Source organism: Pogoniulus pusillus, chromosome 5 (assembly GCF_015220805.1).
Source record: "Pogoniulus pusillus isolate bPogPus1 chromosome 5, bPogPus1.pri, whole genome shotgun sequence".
Classification (NCBI taxonomy): Eukaryota; Metazoa; Chordata; class Aves; order Piciformes; family Lybiidae; genus Pogoniulus; species Pogoniulus pusillus.
Window position 1 is genome coordinate 4,531,664 of NC_087268.1, and position 15,273 is coordinate 4,546,936.

General features: G+C 46.9%; 1 protein-coding gene across 5 annotated transcripts in view; it reads right to left on the bottom strand.

Annotated features, from left to right (window-relative positions):
- MID1 (midline 1) overlaps positions 1-15,273 on the bottom strand; it is a 321,043-nt gene that overhangs the window by 92,126 nt on the left and 213,644 nt on the right. Inside the window, exon 4 of one of the 5 annotated variants that reach the window (XM_064143060.1) lies at positions 2,716-2,799. The exons of the other annotated variants lie outside the window; for them this stretch is intronic. Coding sequence (XP_063999130.1) covers positions 2,716-2,799 — 84 coding nt within the window. The remainder of the gene's footprint in view (positions 1-2,715; positions 2,800-15,273) is intronic. 5 annotated transcript variants of the gene reach the window in all.

Genomic DNA, 15,273 nt, shown 5'->3' on the forward strand with positions numbered 1-15,273 from the left:
ACAGCAGTAAGGTCACCCCTGAGTCTCCTTTTCTCCAGGCTAACCAATCCCAGCTCCCTCAGCCTCTCCTCGTAGGGCTGTGCTCAAGGCCTCTTCCCAGCCTCCTCGCCCTTCTCTGGACACGCTCAAGCATCTCAATGTCCCTCCTAAACTGGGGGGCCCAGAACTGAACACAGTACTCAAGGTGTGGTCTAACCAGTGCAGAGTACAGGGGCAGAATGACCTCCCTGCTCCTGCTGACCACACCATTCCTGATGCAGGCCAGGATGCCACTGGCTCTCTTGGCCACCTGGGCACACTGCTGGCTCATGTTCAGGCGGGTATCGATCAGCACCCCCAGATCCCTCTCTGTTTGGCTGCTCTCCAGCCACTCCGACCCCAGCCTGTATCTCTGCATGGGGTTGTTGTGGCCAAAGTGCAGCACCCTGCACTTGGAGCTATTGAACCCCATCCCACTGGACTCTGCCATATGTCAACCTCTGGACGGAAAACTGCTTTGCAAACATAAAGTCATGTCTGACTTAACCCCCATGGAGACTTCCCTGCAAATTCCAAATCACTTGTGGAAAAAAATACTTCAGCAAAACAAAGTTTACAATTTCTTTAAGAGATTCTGGAAATGGCATACAGCAGCATGCTTTTAAGCATAATTGTATTACTTTGAGTATTCAAGGAAACAGCAGTCCTGACTGATGAAACTTGGCAAAGGAAAAAATGTATTCATTGTGAGAGCTGCATTGTTTTAAACAGACCTTAAACGACTATAAGAGATCCAGTTTGCAAGGCAGCTCCAGAGACAGTTGCAGCAGAAAAACTGAGGAGGTGATGAGCTGTGACAGAGAGAGGAGAGCAAGGTGCTGAAGGGCCAGAAATTGAGAGGCAATCTTCAGACTGAAGTCAGCATATTGTAAATTCTGACTCACTGAGTCCCTTTAAACACTGTCAAAATATAATTACGTAGCTGTGCTGGTTTGAGGCTAACTGGAATATTTTAATAAGAGAAATTAGATCACTGACTATGAAAAGAAAATAATAGTAATGTCTGTATCACCCACTGGTTTTGCTTAGAGATGTAAAAACAAGAAACAGTAACAAAGTTTCTCAGTCTCTAGCTGCTACTTCCTGTGTTATCTGTCTCTGCTTGAATCTGTGTAACTCCATCTAATCATTCTCCTTCTAACCTCATGTCAGCTTTTTCTGCATCTCACCCCTGCACATAGCCTTTTGAGATAAGGGAGGGGGTGGGAAGAAGGAGGGGAGTTAGTTCAGAGCTGTCCTGTGTGGTTCTGCTGTTTGAGAGAGATTTTGAATTTCTGTATTACTTTGAACTTGTATATAATTGTACACAGCTGTAAATACCTGCATATATTGTGTATATAGAATCACAGAATCATACAATCAACCAAGCTGGAAGAGACTTCCGAGATCATCCAGTCCAACCTAGCACCCAGCCCTAGCCAGGCAACTAGACCATGGCACTAAGTGCCTCATCCAGTCTTCTTTTGAACGTCTCCAGGGATGGTGACTCCACCACCTCCCTGGGCAGCCCATTCCAATGCCAATCACTCTCTTTGGCAAGAACTTCCTCCTAACATCCAGCCTGTATGTGCCCGTTTGAGCTGATCCTCTAGCTCAGACATAGGGGAGAGATGAAGATTCCAGGGATAGGCCACATAAATGGCAACAATAGATAAATGAATATAATTTCATTGGAGCATCAAGAACTTAATGTCTAGAAGCACAGTTTGTTCTGCCCCTTCTCCCGCTGGCTTCTGCTGCTGCAGCTTCGCCTATCTTCCCCGGCTGCTGTTTTGGCTACTGCTGCTTCTGCTGCTTCGCCGCCGCGCCGCCACTTGACCCCTCCCCCATCTCCCCTAAGGTTATTGTATTGGTTTTTTTCCCTTCCTTCCTTCTCTAGTTATTATTTCTCTTTACATTGTTATACTTATATTATAAGAAAATACAATTTCATCTTTCCCTGACTTTCCCTCCCACAGCACAACTTGAGACTGTGTCCCCTTGTTCTATTGCTGGCTGCCTGGGAATAAAATACAGCTTCATCCTTAACTTCCAGCAGACCGAGTTAGTCTGCTGAACTGTGGTGGGAGGAACTCCCAAACCACCACAACAGCTCACTACTTTTCACTGATGTTGATACTAAAAGTATCGAGGAATTTTCTAACCAAAACTGTAAATTCAACATCTGATACTACATCTGATGATAAAATAGAAAGGGAAGGAATAGTATAAATGTATAATAATAAATATTATACACGTATATAATATATATAAAATAAACTCTCCAATAGTAACAACAACAGCCAATTCTCAGCAAAGTGTAAGCTGAGGTGTGTGATCATGTGTCCTTGGTAGAACTTTACTCAATTTGCATAACAGAAAGTGAATTCCAGCTCTAAACTAATGTTAATTCCTTATTTAACCTGGCAATTTCATGATACTCTATTTACATATTTTCAACTAGTATGACAATCTTTGCAATGCACACATCTTACTTCATATCTAAGATCTATTTTAAATTTACATATGTGGCCAAAAAATTTGCTCTACCTCAAAGGTAGAGGTCATAAACAATGACCTCTTTTACTTCTGTTATCTGACACCATTTATTTCTCATGGCCACTGAAAATGTACTCCTTATGGGATCAGTATATGCTCGTGTTCAGGAAATGGAATTATGAATGCAAGTTTCCTTACCTGGCCTATCATGTCACTACTGAGAGATACTGCCACAGCTTCTGAATTCTCAGCAAGGTCTGGACTCCAGGATGGGGTTATTTCCTTGGTGAGAAAGAAATGAATTGACATAGACAGAGTTTATGGCATCCTTGCATCTTCTATTTATGGCAGATGCGATTTTAAGAAGCGGAATTAGATAGCAAAATCAGCATGTGGAGACTTGGGAGGCTCGTTCTGGAACTTCAGAGAGGTCTCCCTCATCTCTCTGAGCAAAGGAAGGCCTTTGCTTAAGATCCTTTCCCCAGATAGTCACTCTTAGTTTTAGTTGATGTACTTCTTTTGGGTTTTTTTTATAGCTACTGACTTAATTCCAAAAATGATTAAAATAACTTAAGACTCTGCCACTGTTAAAAGGGATATTCCTCCACTGCTAAAAGGGATATTCCTCCACTGCTAAAAGGGATATTCCTCCACAGTTAAAAGGGATATTCCTCCACTGCTAAAAGGGATATTCCTCCACTGTTAAAAGGGATATTCCTCCACTGCTAAAAGGGATATTCCTCCATTGTTAAAAGGGATATTCCTCCACTGCTAAAAGGGATATTCCTCCACAGTTAAAAGGGATATTCCTCCACTGCTAAAAGGGATATTCCTCCACTGCTAAAAGGGATATTCCTCCACAGTTAAAAGGGATATTCCTCCACTGCTAAAAGGGATATTCCTCCACTGTTAAAAGGGATATTCCTCCACAGTTAAAAGGGATATTCCTCCACTGCTAAAAGGGATATTCCTCCACTGCTAAAAGGGATATTCCTCCACAGTTAAAAGGGATATTCCTCCACTGCTAAAAGGGATATTCCTCCACTGCTAAAAGGGATATTCCTCCACTGTTAAAAGGGATATTCCTGCACTACAGCATGTGAAAGTATATAGTCAATTGCATCAAAATACTACTCTTATTGAAAACAAAGCCTTCCCAAAAGTGCATGATTGTAACATCTAGCACCAGTGGGGCAGTGGACAACAGGTAATCTTAAAGCAGATGGTGAAGCAGAACCATCCCTCCTATTGATGAAGTCTCAGATTAGCTGAAACTGCTCACAGAGCTGCACGTGACAACTTCCTCAGAGATTTCTAGAGTCTACAGTATTTCCTTTAGGCTTATGACTGTCAAAGGTCTTGCAGCCCCTTTGAAAACGAACCTACTTTTTACTTGGAAATGCTGCTGATTTGTTTTTATGGAGACCTTGGATTTGAAGGATCCATTTACAAAGAAGGGTTAGAAAAGAAAAAATCAGAAAAACAAGGAGTCCACGAAGCATTCTATTTCAGCCACCCTAACTCCTGAGTAACTTCTTCAGCACAGTGTATTTACAACTCCCACAGTAGCATCTGTATGCTTGGCCACACAAACAAGCAGCTTCCATGCAAAGAAGCAGCTCACCACTAGTACTATGAAACACAGAATGTTAGGGATTGGAAGGGACTTTGAAAGATCATTTAGTCCAACCCCAAAAGGGGTCAGTCAGCTAGTCAGAAATATTTTCTTTGCGTGCCATTACAGTTTGCTCATCTTTTCGATGAACAAGTCACAACTGCAGAATGCTGAGTATCCTCAGAACAAGTATCTTTAGAAGCACAGGGGTCAGTTGTAAATGAAGGAAAACTCAACAGCCACTTCACAAAAATTTGGTCCAACAAATTGTGTAGTGTTGTGCTGGGGAAGGAGTGAAGAGAAGAGAGGTAAATAGTAGCTTTTAACAACCTTGAGGGAAAGTATATATTGAGGGTATAAATGGGTTTGTTTCCTTCAGGGTTTCATTTAAATTTATCCTCTCTACCTTTGATCAGGCTGCCTGTTGCTCCTACATGCAGCTATCTGCACATCTACAATAGCTTACAAATTGAATGGCTAGCTTTAAGGAAACAGACACTGAAGTCTTGGATATGTTGATGGCTGAATAGTGGACTCAGTTAATGACACTACTGAGGAAGACTGCAATGTGAACCAAGATGAACCACAGGCATGTACACCCATCTTGAACTCATTCCCTGGGCTGCATTCATGCTTGTCCTGTTGGTAGGTTAAAGAAGAGAAAAGGCATTGAAATGCTGTCCTGGAAGTACAAGACCCAGAACAGACAATGAGCTAGGTGTCTGTAAGTATGGTGACCTGGACATGGCCCAGACTGGCCTGGACACATCCTGGGGTCGAGGAAAACCAACACATGTGGCACGTGGTCTGACCTTGTGACATGTACAGGAACTGTGTGTACCTCTGGCCATGTTTGGGCAAACTTGATTCCACAGGTTAAAGTATTGAGTTTCTGCCTTTAACTTTCATCTGTCATTGGTCATTATCGTCTGAGGAAAGTTACATTAATACTAGTAAGCCTTGCCCTGCCTTGTATTGCCCAGAGAAGCAAGAAGAGCTGCTCTTGATTTTGCAGCTAAAAATCAGCCTCTCATAGCAAACAAACTATACAGCTGCCACATCAGAAGCTTCAGGGACATGAGGTGCTCCAGATCTGTGAGCCTTGCCATGTGCACCATCAGCCACCAGAGAAAACCCCAAGCCGCATCCTGCTGGCCACTTGCATCACCTGCTTGCCTGCACCTGCCAAAGAGTCCCTTATGAAAGCAGCATAGCCATGAGTAAACCTGGCAAACCTAACCTTAAAAGTCTCCATAAAAGCTCTTGTGTCAGCTGCCTTGCTCAGTGGCCATCAAATCCCCTAGTGGGCAAGTGACATTACTGCCATGAATCTCTTTCCAGTCTAATATTTGCATCTTTGGGTTTGCTTAACTGTTTAAATTGCCTGCTTCCTGTGTAAGTAATCACAGCTGTGCTTCTGTACCTTGTAAAGAAGTTTCTGCTGAGATTTTGTATTAATCTTTTTTTCCCCTATTTTTATTAATATATTTTCACCTGGTTATTAATAATAACAGTTTAAAAAACATGGGTTTTCAAATAATTACTGCCAGGAAGGAAAACTGAACCATTTGAGGAGGAAACTGAGCTTTTTTGGCAGGGTTATTGGTGTATAGGCTCTACTTGTAGCTTTGCTAGTCCCGTTGCATATTTAGCCTTCTTTGTTATGTCTTTACCACCTTTCCAGAGGCTCCAGCCTGGACTGGGAGCTGCTTCAGGCACACCAGGAAAGGAAATTGTGGGAAGCTTCCTCCCGCAGCGGAGCATGAAAGGTAAACATCAGACCCTGTGATGAGAAGTGTCCTTGGAGCCTTGAGGCTCCCAGGGGCCTGAGCCTGCAACTATGAGCAGCCCACGCACAGCTGTCAGGGGGTGGAATCTGCCCGCCTCTGAGGTGGGCACGGCCCAGGGGGCTGGCTCTGGCCACCCCCCCTGGGTGGGATCCTTAAGGTGTTTACTGTAAGTTAACCTATCTCTGCCTTACACTTAACCTGGAGCCAATCTGTACCCTCCACTTGTACCAATCTTGAACTAAGTCAGTTGTCTACACCCCCTTTGGGGGCTATAAAGGTCGCTGTATCGCCCTAATAAATTGCACTGCTGCGCAGAAGCCACAGAGTCGACTCTCAGTGCCCCGATCTCTCGCCGCACCGGTCTCCGACCTCCAACAGATGGCGCCCGAACACACCGATTGAACCTCCGGACAACTCCAGGTACGGAAGACCCGCACCCCGGGCCCCCACCCCAGGCCGCGGAGAAGACGGCCGGGCCGCTTCCCCCCCCACCGCTAGGCCGAGGAGAAGACGGCCAGGCCGCTCCCCCCCCACCGCTAGGCCGAGGAGAAGACGGCCAGGCCGCTTCCCCCCCCACCGCTAGGCCGAGAAGAAGACCGCCAGGCCGCTCCCCCCCCCACCGCTAGGCCGAGGAGAAGACGGCCAGGCCGCTCCCCCCCCACCGCTAGGCCGAGGAGAAGACGGCCAGGCCGCTTCCCCCCCCACCGCTAGGCCGAGGAGAAGACGGCCAGGCCGCTCCCCCCCCCACCGCTAGGCCGAGGAGAAGACGGCCAGGCCGCTCCCCCCCCACCGCTAGGCCGAGGAGAAGACGGCCAGGCCGCTTCCCCCCCCACCGCTAGGCCGAGAAGAAGACCGCCAGGCCGCTCCCCCCCCCCCCCACCGCTAGGCCGAGAAGACAACCGCCGCCAGGCCGCTTCCCCCCCACCGCTAGGCCGAGAAGAAAACTGCCAGGCCGCTTTCCCCCCCCCCCCCCCCCCCCCCCGCCTCCTCCGGCCACGAAGGATATAGAGGCTTCCACATAAAAGGAGCTGGTGGAAACGCAAGAGATCGGACGCTACTATACCCCCTGCTGGGGAAACACGTCTCCTTTTTTTTTTCTCTCTTTTTTCCTTTTTTTCTTTCTTTCTATTTTTCCTTTTTTTTTCCTTTTTTTTCTTTTTTCCTTCCCCCTCGTTAAACCCGTTACTAACCAAGGGAAAGGTGTCTGCCGATACGGACGGCCTATATAGATAGGCGTTTATTAAAAAAGAAAAAAAAAAAAAAAAAAGAAGAGTCGCCGCCCATAAATATGGGGGCAAAAATTTTAATAACGGCAGCTGGTGTGACGACAGGTGTGACCATATAGATGGGCACTTCTGGGGGCAGTGATCGTGCATAGTCAGATCCCCCCAGGGCAGTTGCCGCCGGAAGGCGAACGCACCACCCACACACACACCCCGCCCCCCCTTCCTTCCTTCCTTTTTTTTTTTTCTCTTCTTCCGCGCGCTTACGGAACCTTGCCGTTACCATGGAACCTCCCAGCCGCCCCTCCCTTCTTCCGCGGTTTTTTCAAAGTATTGGTGACTCCCTTTGGGGAGCTGGCGAACCGACCACACAAGCACTTTTGGATAAACAAGTAGCAATTTCTCTCCTCTTGAACTTTTTGGAAAAGCGAGGAGTTTCCATGTCAAAGAAAAAATTTACTTCCTTAGTAGCATATGGACTAGTAAGAGGACACTTTCAAACTTCAGACTCTCTTTTTGATGAATCTGAATGGCGCCGCTGTGGCGATACTATTTTTGACCAGGCTATTGACGGTGACAAAACAGCCAAAAGCGTACAGAAGCAATGGCGTGATGTCATCAATTGCTTGAAGAAATACAGACTGGAACAGACCCTTGCAGCTACAGCAGCAGCACGGCTTGCTGACGGCTTGGACACTCGGGGGGAGAGACCACTAGAGGCAATGGTTACCCCAGCTAGCTCTCTCTTTTCCGACCTGAAAATTTCTCCAGGCACGGTGGTGCCTTTGATGACTCTCCCCAGTGTATCTACTGTTCCGATGCTGTCCGCAGTGCCGAAGCAACCGGTGCTACCAACTCCAAACGCTCCGACGCAGCCAGCAGCGCCCCAGCAACCAGCGCCGTCAACTTCAAACACTCCGACGCAGCCAGCAGCGCCCCAGCAGCCGGTGCTGCCAACTTCAAACGCTCCGACGCAGCCAGCAGCGCCTCAGCAACCAGTGCCGCCAACTTCAAACACTCCGACGCAGCCAGCAGCGCCCCAGCAACCAGCGCTGCCAACTCCAAACGCTCCGACGCAGCCAGCAGCGCCCCAGCAGCCGGTGCTGCCAACTTCAAACGCTCCGACGCAGCCAGCAGCGCCCCAGCAACCAGCGCCGCCTCAGCAAGATGTCCCAATGCAGCCAGCGCCGCCTCAGCAGGACGTCCCGATGCAACCAGTGCCGCCTCAGCAGGACGTCCCGATGCAGCCGGTGCCGCCGGCTCAGGACCCTTCGTTATACCCTGCGCTGCCTCAAGACGTTCCCGACGTTCCTGCCGTTCCAGTGCAACCACCAGCACCCCCGATGCCAGCGGCACCAATTCCTCAAAACATCCCTACCATCCCTGCCGTTCCGGTGCAGCCGTCTGCCCCCCCGCTCCCAGCGCCACCGCCCTACAGTGGTCCATTTTCCCCACTCCCGGCTTCCGCTACCATCTCGCCACGTCCGGCGCAAACTCCTTTTGCTACATTCCGACCCGCCCCCCCGGCTGCAGCGGGCCCGAGTTGGACTTCCGCCGCGGAAGCCGGTCCTTCCTCTCAAGCCCGGGAACCGCCGCCTGTGATTAACTCGGACGCTAGCGACTCCTCACAGTCCGATGCCGACGACACTATTGACAATGTTGCCGACGACTTACAGAAACTTAGAATAATGCCTTCTGGCAATGCCCAGCCCCTGGCGGCACCACAAGCTACAGAGATCACCGGGAAGACTCTCCAGCTTACACCCGTTGGTCCACAACATCGGTGGCGTGCCGTTATTCGCGACGCCTTGTTACAAGGTGATTGGGAGGCAGCTGCTGCTCTGGAAGGTGCAGCAGCATTCCCAGTTGTGGCAGCACGGACCGCAGATGGACAGCCAGGAGCCACTCACACGGCTCTTGATTGGAAACTGCTTATGCAGTTGAAAACAGCAGTATCTTCCCATGGCTTACACTCACAACCGACTAAGCAATTGCTGAATTACATCTTCTCCGCCTATGTGCTGTGCCCAGCAGATTGTGAGACTGTTGCGAGACTGATTCTAACACCATCCCAGTTTATGTTGTGGGAAAGGGCATGGCGCGATGAGTGCAGGAAGGTGGTGGAGCAGCCACGACAACTAGGCGACCCCTTACTCAATGTTCAAGCAGATATACTGCTGGGAAAAGGGGCTTTCAGCTCACTGGATGCCCAGATACGTCATCCCTTTGAGTGGCATCATGCGTCCATGACAACTGCCAGAGCAGCTTTTAATATGGTGCCTACAGAGCCAAAAGCACCCAGCTATACCGCTGTTAAGCAAGGCTTGAGTGAGGACTACAACCATTTCATTGATAGACTAGCAGCTGCAGTCGAAGCAGCCACTGAGTTAGATGCTGCAACCAGACAAGCCTTTTTTCGAACCCTAGCTTTTGAGAATGCTAATAATAAGACCAAGCAGCTGTTGTCCATTCTGCCTAGGGAAGCCTCAGTGGACGATATGTTGGAGCGAGTTGCTCGAATGCCTACAAACCAGCAGCAGACATTTGTTGCAACCCAAATGGATCAACTTCTAGATAAGCACACGCAGCTTGTAATGGCAGCACTGCGATCCGCAGATGCAGGGAATCGTGGCTGCCGAGACAACAACCCGCGGAACCCCTGCTTCCGCTGCGGTCTAACTGGGCACGCGCGCGATGATTGCCCACAGGCTGCAGTTTGGTGTGACCACTGCCAACTTGACTCTCATGCAACTGCGGCCTGCAAGCGCTCGGGAAACTACCAGCGCAGCGCGGCAGGCAGCCGCGCGAGGACACAAGTTGCTGCCCCAGTGATGCTATCTGCCCAGCAACCTCCGGCAGCCTCGGGCTGGATCTTACAACAGCAGTAAGCATCACTTTGATTGACAACCGCCCAGTCCCTATTGCCACCTCCATGAAAGGCCCATTAATGATAAATGGCAAGCCCACTGGCGCATTACTCCTGGGAAGATCTTCTGCCGGGCTGAAGGGATTAATGATTGTTCCCGGGGTGATTGATGAAGACTACACCGGTATCATACAAATTGTCGCATACACTAACAACCCACCTATCGTGGTGCCGGAAGGCAGTCGCATTGCTCAACTGGTGCCCCTGACCAACCTGCTGCAGGACGTGGCCCAGGGCCGCGCCTTGCCACAAAGAGGAGATCAGGGTTTTGGATCTACGGGTGGCCTAGCCATGCTGACCCTGTCCCTGAATAGACGACCACTTGCATCAGCTATCATTAGTAATGGTCAGGACACAATAACCATGGACGTTCTCCTAGATACAGGTGCCGATATAACCATTTTTTCCATATCTGCCTGGCCCTCGCACTGGCCAGCAGGCCCAGCTAAAGACGGTATTGAAGGTATTGGTGGAGTATCTCAGACTCTGACAAGCTCACAGCGAATCAGTATAACCATAGATGACAGGACAGGCCACGTCTTTGCAACCATCGCACCTCTCCCGCGAGGTGTAAATGCGCTGATTGGTAGGGATGTCATGACACAGATGGGAGTTGTGATGACTACTCCGCAGGTAATTTTTCAGCAGCGGCCACTGGACGGCAGCCGCCCATAATCAAACTCCAGTGGCTTTCTAATACACCGATCTGGATAGATCAGTGGCCGCTGCGAAAGGAACGGCTGCAAGAAGCACACAAGCTCGTCGAAGAACAACTTGCTGCAGGCCATATTGTACCTTCAACCAGCCCATTGATTTCTCTAGATATAGACTGGGGTCTTGATGACTATGTTGGACTCTGGAATTTTACCGTTGTTTTTGACTTTAATTGTAATATATTTTGTATTTTGGACATTTGTTGGATAAGGTGCTGATGCTTATTAATAATATTGAATTTTTAGGATAATGTTAATGCAGTAATTCTTAGGCAATCATGATAGAACATAATTAGCTTTTGATAGATATTATACTGATATACTATGGTAAGGCATCATATTTTATACTTATAAGTCCCTATTCACTTTTTCTATACTAAGGATAATATGGTACCATATTCTCTTTTACACACTCACTCACACACCTTTTTTCTTTTCCTTTTCTACTAGGCTTGTAAGTTAAGACAGTATTATAGTTATATGATTTTTTTTTTTTCTTTAACGTATAGAAATGTAGAATTTTGTCTTTTGTATATTAAAAAAAAAAAAAAAAAAAAAAAAAAAAAAGAAGAAAAAGAGGAAAAGGGGGCGAGGTGGAAGAGGAGCTAGTAAAATAAGAAGAGAGGCATGGAGAAACACTACAGCCTTTTTGGACACATCATACAAGTAAGATCGGTGGATTTATCAGCTTAGGTATTGAATATGTTCATATTATGGTTTATCACCTGTCTGTACAGGCCCTAAGGTGGATACCAACTTGAATATGATTGGTTTGTCCTTTCATGAAGTGAGCAGAAAATCTTGCTCAGATGGCAGAATTGTGGTAAGATCTTGGGAGAGTCATAGAGATGATGATCATGAGTATTTGGATTATAAGGCATTGGATCTTGGCTAATGAATTTGGGTATTTTCATGAGCTTCAATGATTGTAGCTTAATGGAATAGATTCGGTCTGGTCCCTTTGGTGAAGGCCAAAGCCCACTTAAAATTGGCATAAGTTGGCAAGTGATTTCTTTATCTCTTGCAAGGGCCCTGCAAGGGATGAAAAAACACTGCTCCAAATTCTTGAAGTGAATTGAGAGCTGTGGGAAAGGCCTAAGCAGAATAGCCTGAAAGCAACATCTAAGACGCACTCTTGTATTGTATTTGGGGGTTGGTAGTTCTTAAGCACAATCGTCAGACGCAGCTCATAGCCGAGGACTGCACTGGGAACATCAAGATCTCTGAAAAGTATGAAGTGAACTTAAAGCTATGGAGAGATACTGAACAATTCGCTCGCCCACAACATCGGCTACCACAGTGAGCTAATGAAGACGTAACAGACTTGCACCCTCCAGAAGCTGTGATGTTCGTCTGGACTTTTGGGTTTTTGAACATTTGACTCACTGTCGCTTGCAGAAATGGCTTTTGGGATCATTAGCTAAGCTTGGGTGGCTAGTTTGCCAGATTGTTGTCACTAGCAAAATTCTTAACAAATGTATTCTCTTTACTTTAGCACCATTGACCTGCGCTCCCACTGAGCACAGCTCGTTTAAAATCAAACGTGGGTTGCTCAAAGGAAAAGAAGGGGGTACTGTGGGAAGCTTCCTCCCGCAGCGGAGCATGAAAGGTAAACATCAGACCCTGTGATGAGAAGTGTCCTTGGAGCCTTGAGGCTCCCAGGGGCCTGAGCCTGCAACTATGAGCAGCCCACGCACAGCTGTCAGGGGGTGGAATCTGCCCGCCTCTGAGGTGGGCACGGCCCAGGGGGCTGGCTCTGGCCACCCCCCCTGGGTGGGATCCTTAAGGTGTTTACTGTAAGTTAACCTATCTCTGCCTTACACTTAACCTGGAGCCAATCTGTACCCTCCACTTGTACCAATCTTGAACTAAGTCAGTTGTCTACACCCCCTTTGGGGGCTATAAAGGTCGCTGTATCGCCCTAATAAATTGCACTGCTGCGCAGAAGCCACAGAGTCGACTCTCAGTGCCCCGATCTCTCGCCGCACCGGTCTCCGACCTCCAACAGGAAATAATGTCTGGTTACACGAGGATGAAAAGCAAAGAATAAATTCTTGCCAAAATCCTCAAGCATACACCACTCTCAAACCAGTAAGAACAGTGTAAACCTCAACTGCAAACTGCTACAGCAACACCATCTTTTTCACCAGCAATACTGCAGAGTACTGCTTTCTATCATTATGTAGTATACCAAAATACATATGATGCCATATACTATATATAATATGCTGGAACATGTCCAGAGAAGGGCAACGAAGCTGGTGAGGGGCCTGGAGCACAAATCCTATGAGGAGAGGCTGAGAGAGCTGGGCCTGTTTAGCCTGGAGAAGAGGAGGCTCAGGGGTGATCTTATTACTGTCTACAACTACCTGAAGGGGCATTGTAGCCAGGTGGGGGGTGGCCTCTTCTCCCAGGTAACCAGCAACAGAACAAGGGGACACAGTCTCAAGTTGTGCCAGGGTAGGTATAGGCTGGATGTTAGGAAGAAGTTCTTCACAGAGAGAGTGATTGGCATTGGAATGGGCTGCCCAGGGAGGTGGTGGAGGCACCGTCCCTGGGGGTCTTGAAGAAAAGACAGGATGAGGCACTTAGTGCCATGGTCTAGTTGATTGGATAGGGCTGGGTGCTAGGTTGGACTGGATGATCTTGGAGGTCTCTTCCAACCTGGTTGATTCTATGATTCTATATAGTAAATGATTCTGTAAAGTGATCCTGGTGATTACAGTATTGCTATATACTGCTGCTGTATTGCTAGCTGGAGCAAAATGAGCAGAAGCATAGTTCACAGCCTGCAGAGGATTATAGGCAACTATTACTACAGCCTTGTATTTTTATCACATTTGTCTATTGTCGGAGTTACACATTCAGATTTGCCATATTTGTGCACCTGGCAAATTGGAGAAAAACTGTCTAAACCACTGAGAAATGTCTAAATCATCAAAATAATACAGTTAGATGAACATACTGGCACATTTCCTCTAAGCATGTTACTCCAGCACTAGGAATCCATCTAAAATACATCATTTCTACGACATGCAAAGACTGATCTCAGCCTTCAAGTTATAAAAAAAAAAATAAATAAGCACTTGAAATAAAGAAATCTACATTCAGATAATCAGTTAATATTATATTTGTCAGCAGAGAGGAAAGGAAAAAACACTAGATTTTGACCTTTCTAGAAAGCCTTTCCTTCTTTAGTGCATGAGACACTGGTAGCTAAATAAAATGTTACTGGTGAATCATCGTGAAACCAAAAGAAATTTGTAATAATTAAAGGTAGACCTGAGCCCTGAAACATTCTCTCCAGGAACACTTACTCAAATACTGTCTTGTTTTAATGCTAGAGAATTCAGGTCAAAATGTAAATACTGATAATTGCCCTAATTGATTATTCATGAGTGATAGTTGGTCAAAATTAAACTAATTTATCAACTTCCTATGTAAATGTTACAGACTGGGCTTTAATATGAATAATTTATAATTAGAACACCATCCCAAATACATTTAAGTAAAAGTATTATTTTGTCTCTCTCTCTGCAGCTTTCAATACTGTATTTTTGTATCTGGATCCAAGAGTAGAATTGGTCAGTAATTTGAAATGCCCAGTCCAACCTAGCACCCAGCCCTAGCCAATCAACTAGACCATGGCACTAAGTGCCTCATCCAGGCTTTGCTTGAACACCTCCAGGGATGGTGACTCCACCACCTCCCTGGGCAGCCCATTCCAATGCCAATCACTCTCTCTGCCAACAACTTCCTCCTAACATCCAGCCTAGACTTGCCCCAGCACCACTTGAGACTGTGTCCCCTTGTTCTATTGCTGGTTGTCTGGGAGAAGAGACCAACCCCCACCTGGTTACAGCCTCCCTTCAGGTAGCTGTAGACAGCAAAATAGATATTCAAAATCTGAAAGCTAGATAGGAATGGAGAAATGTTTCTTTTTCAGTTGAGGCAGCATTATTTTCTAGTTAGGTTATGAGCACAATACTCATGCTTGACTCTTGGCATTCGGTTCTATCTCAAGGCTTGGCAATGACTGTGGGTGCGATGAACACATGCTTTGTGTTCTTGCTTTGAACTAAGAGTACACTTGTAGCAAGTGTGTCAGTAGATATGAAGTGATTCAAGAGGAGAGAGCACAATAGAAGCAATGAAAGAACATTTGTGGTGTTCTGCAGTGCCACATGGCTTCCACTTCACACCGTGGTTTTACTTTGTAGTCCCAACACAGCTTTTAGCTCATCCTAGATTCTGTTAGTACCTTAATTCAAAAGTTCACATAATAAACCTTGATTAAAAAGTTCAAACAATAATCAAGATATCATAGCTACTCCTCTCACAGTGTCCAAAATACTTTCCACCTTCCAAAATTCTCCAAGAGTAATGCTAACCTGAAAGAGTTGGTTTTCTGGTGTGATCTGCTATACAACACAAAACCTGCATGGTTTCTGTGATTTCTTCTGCAACCTTTGAGAGGGAATAATGGGAA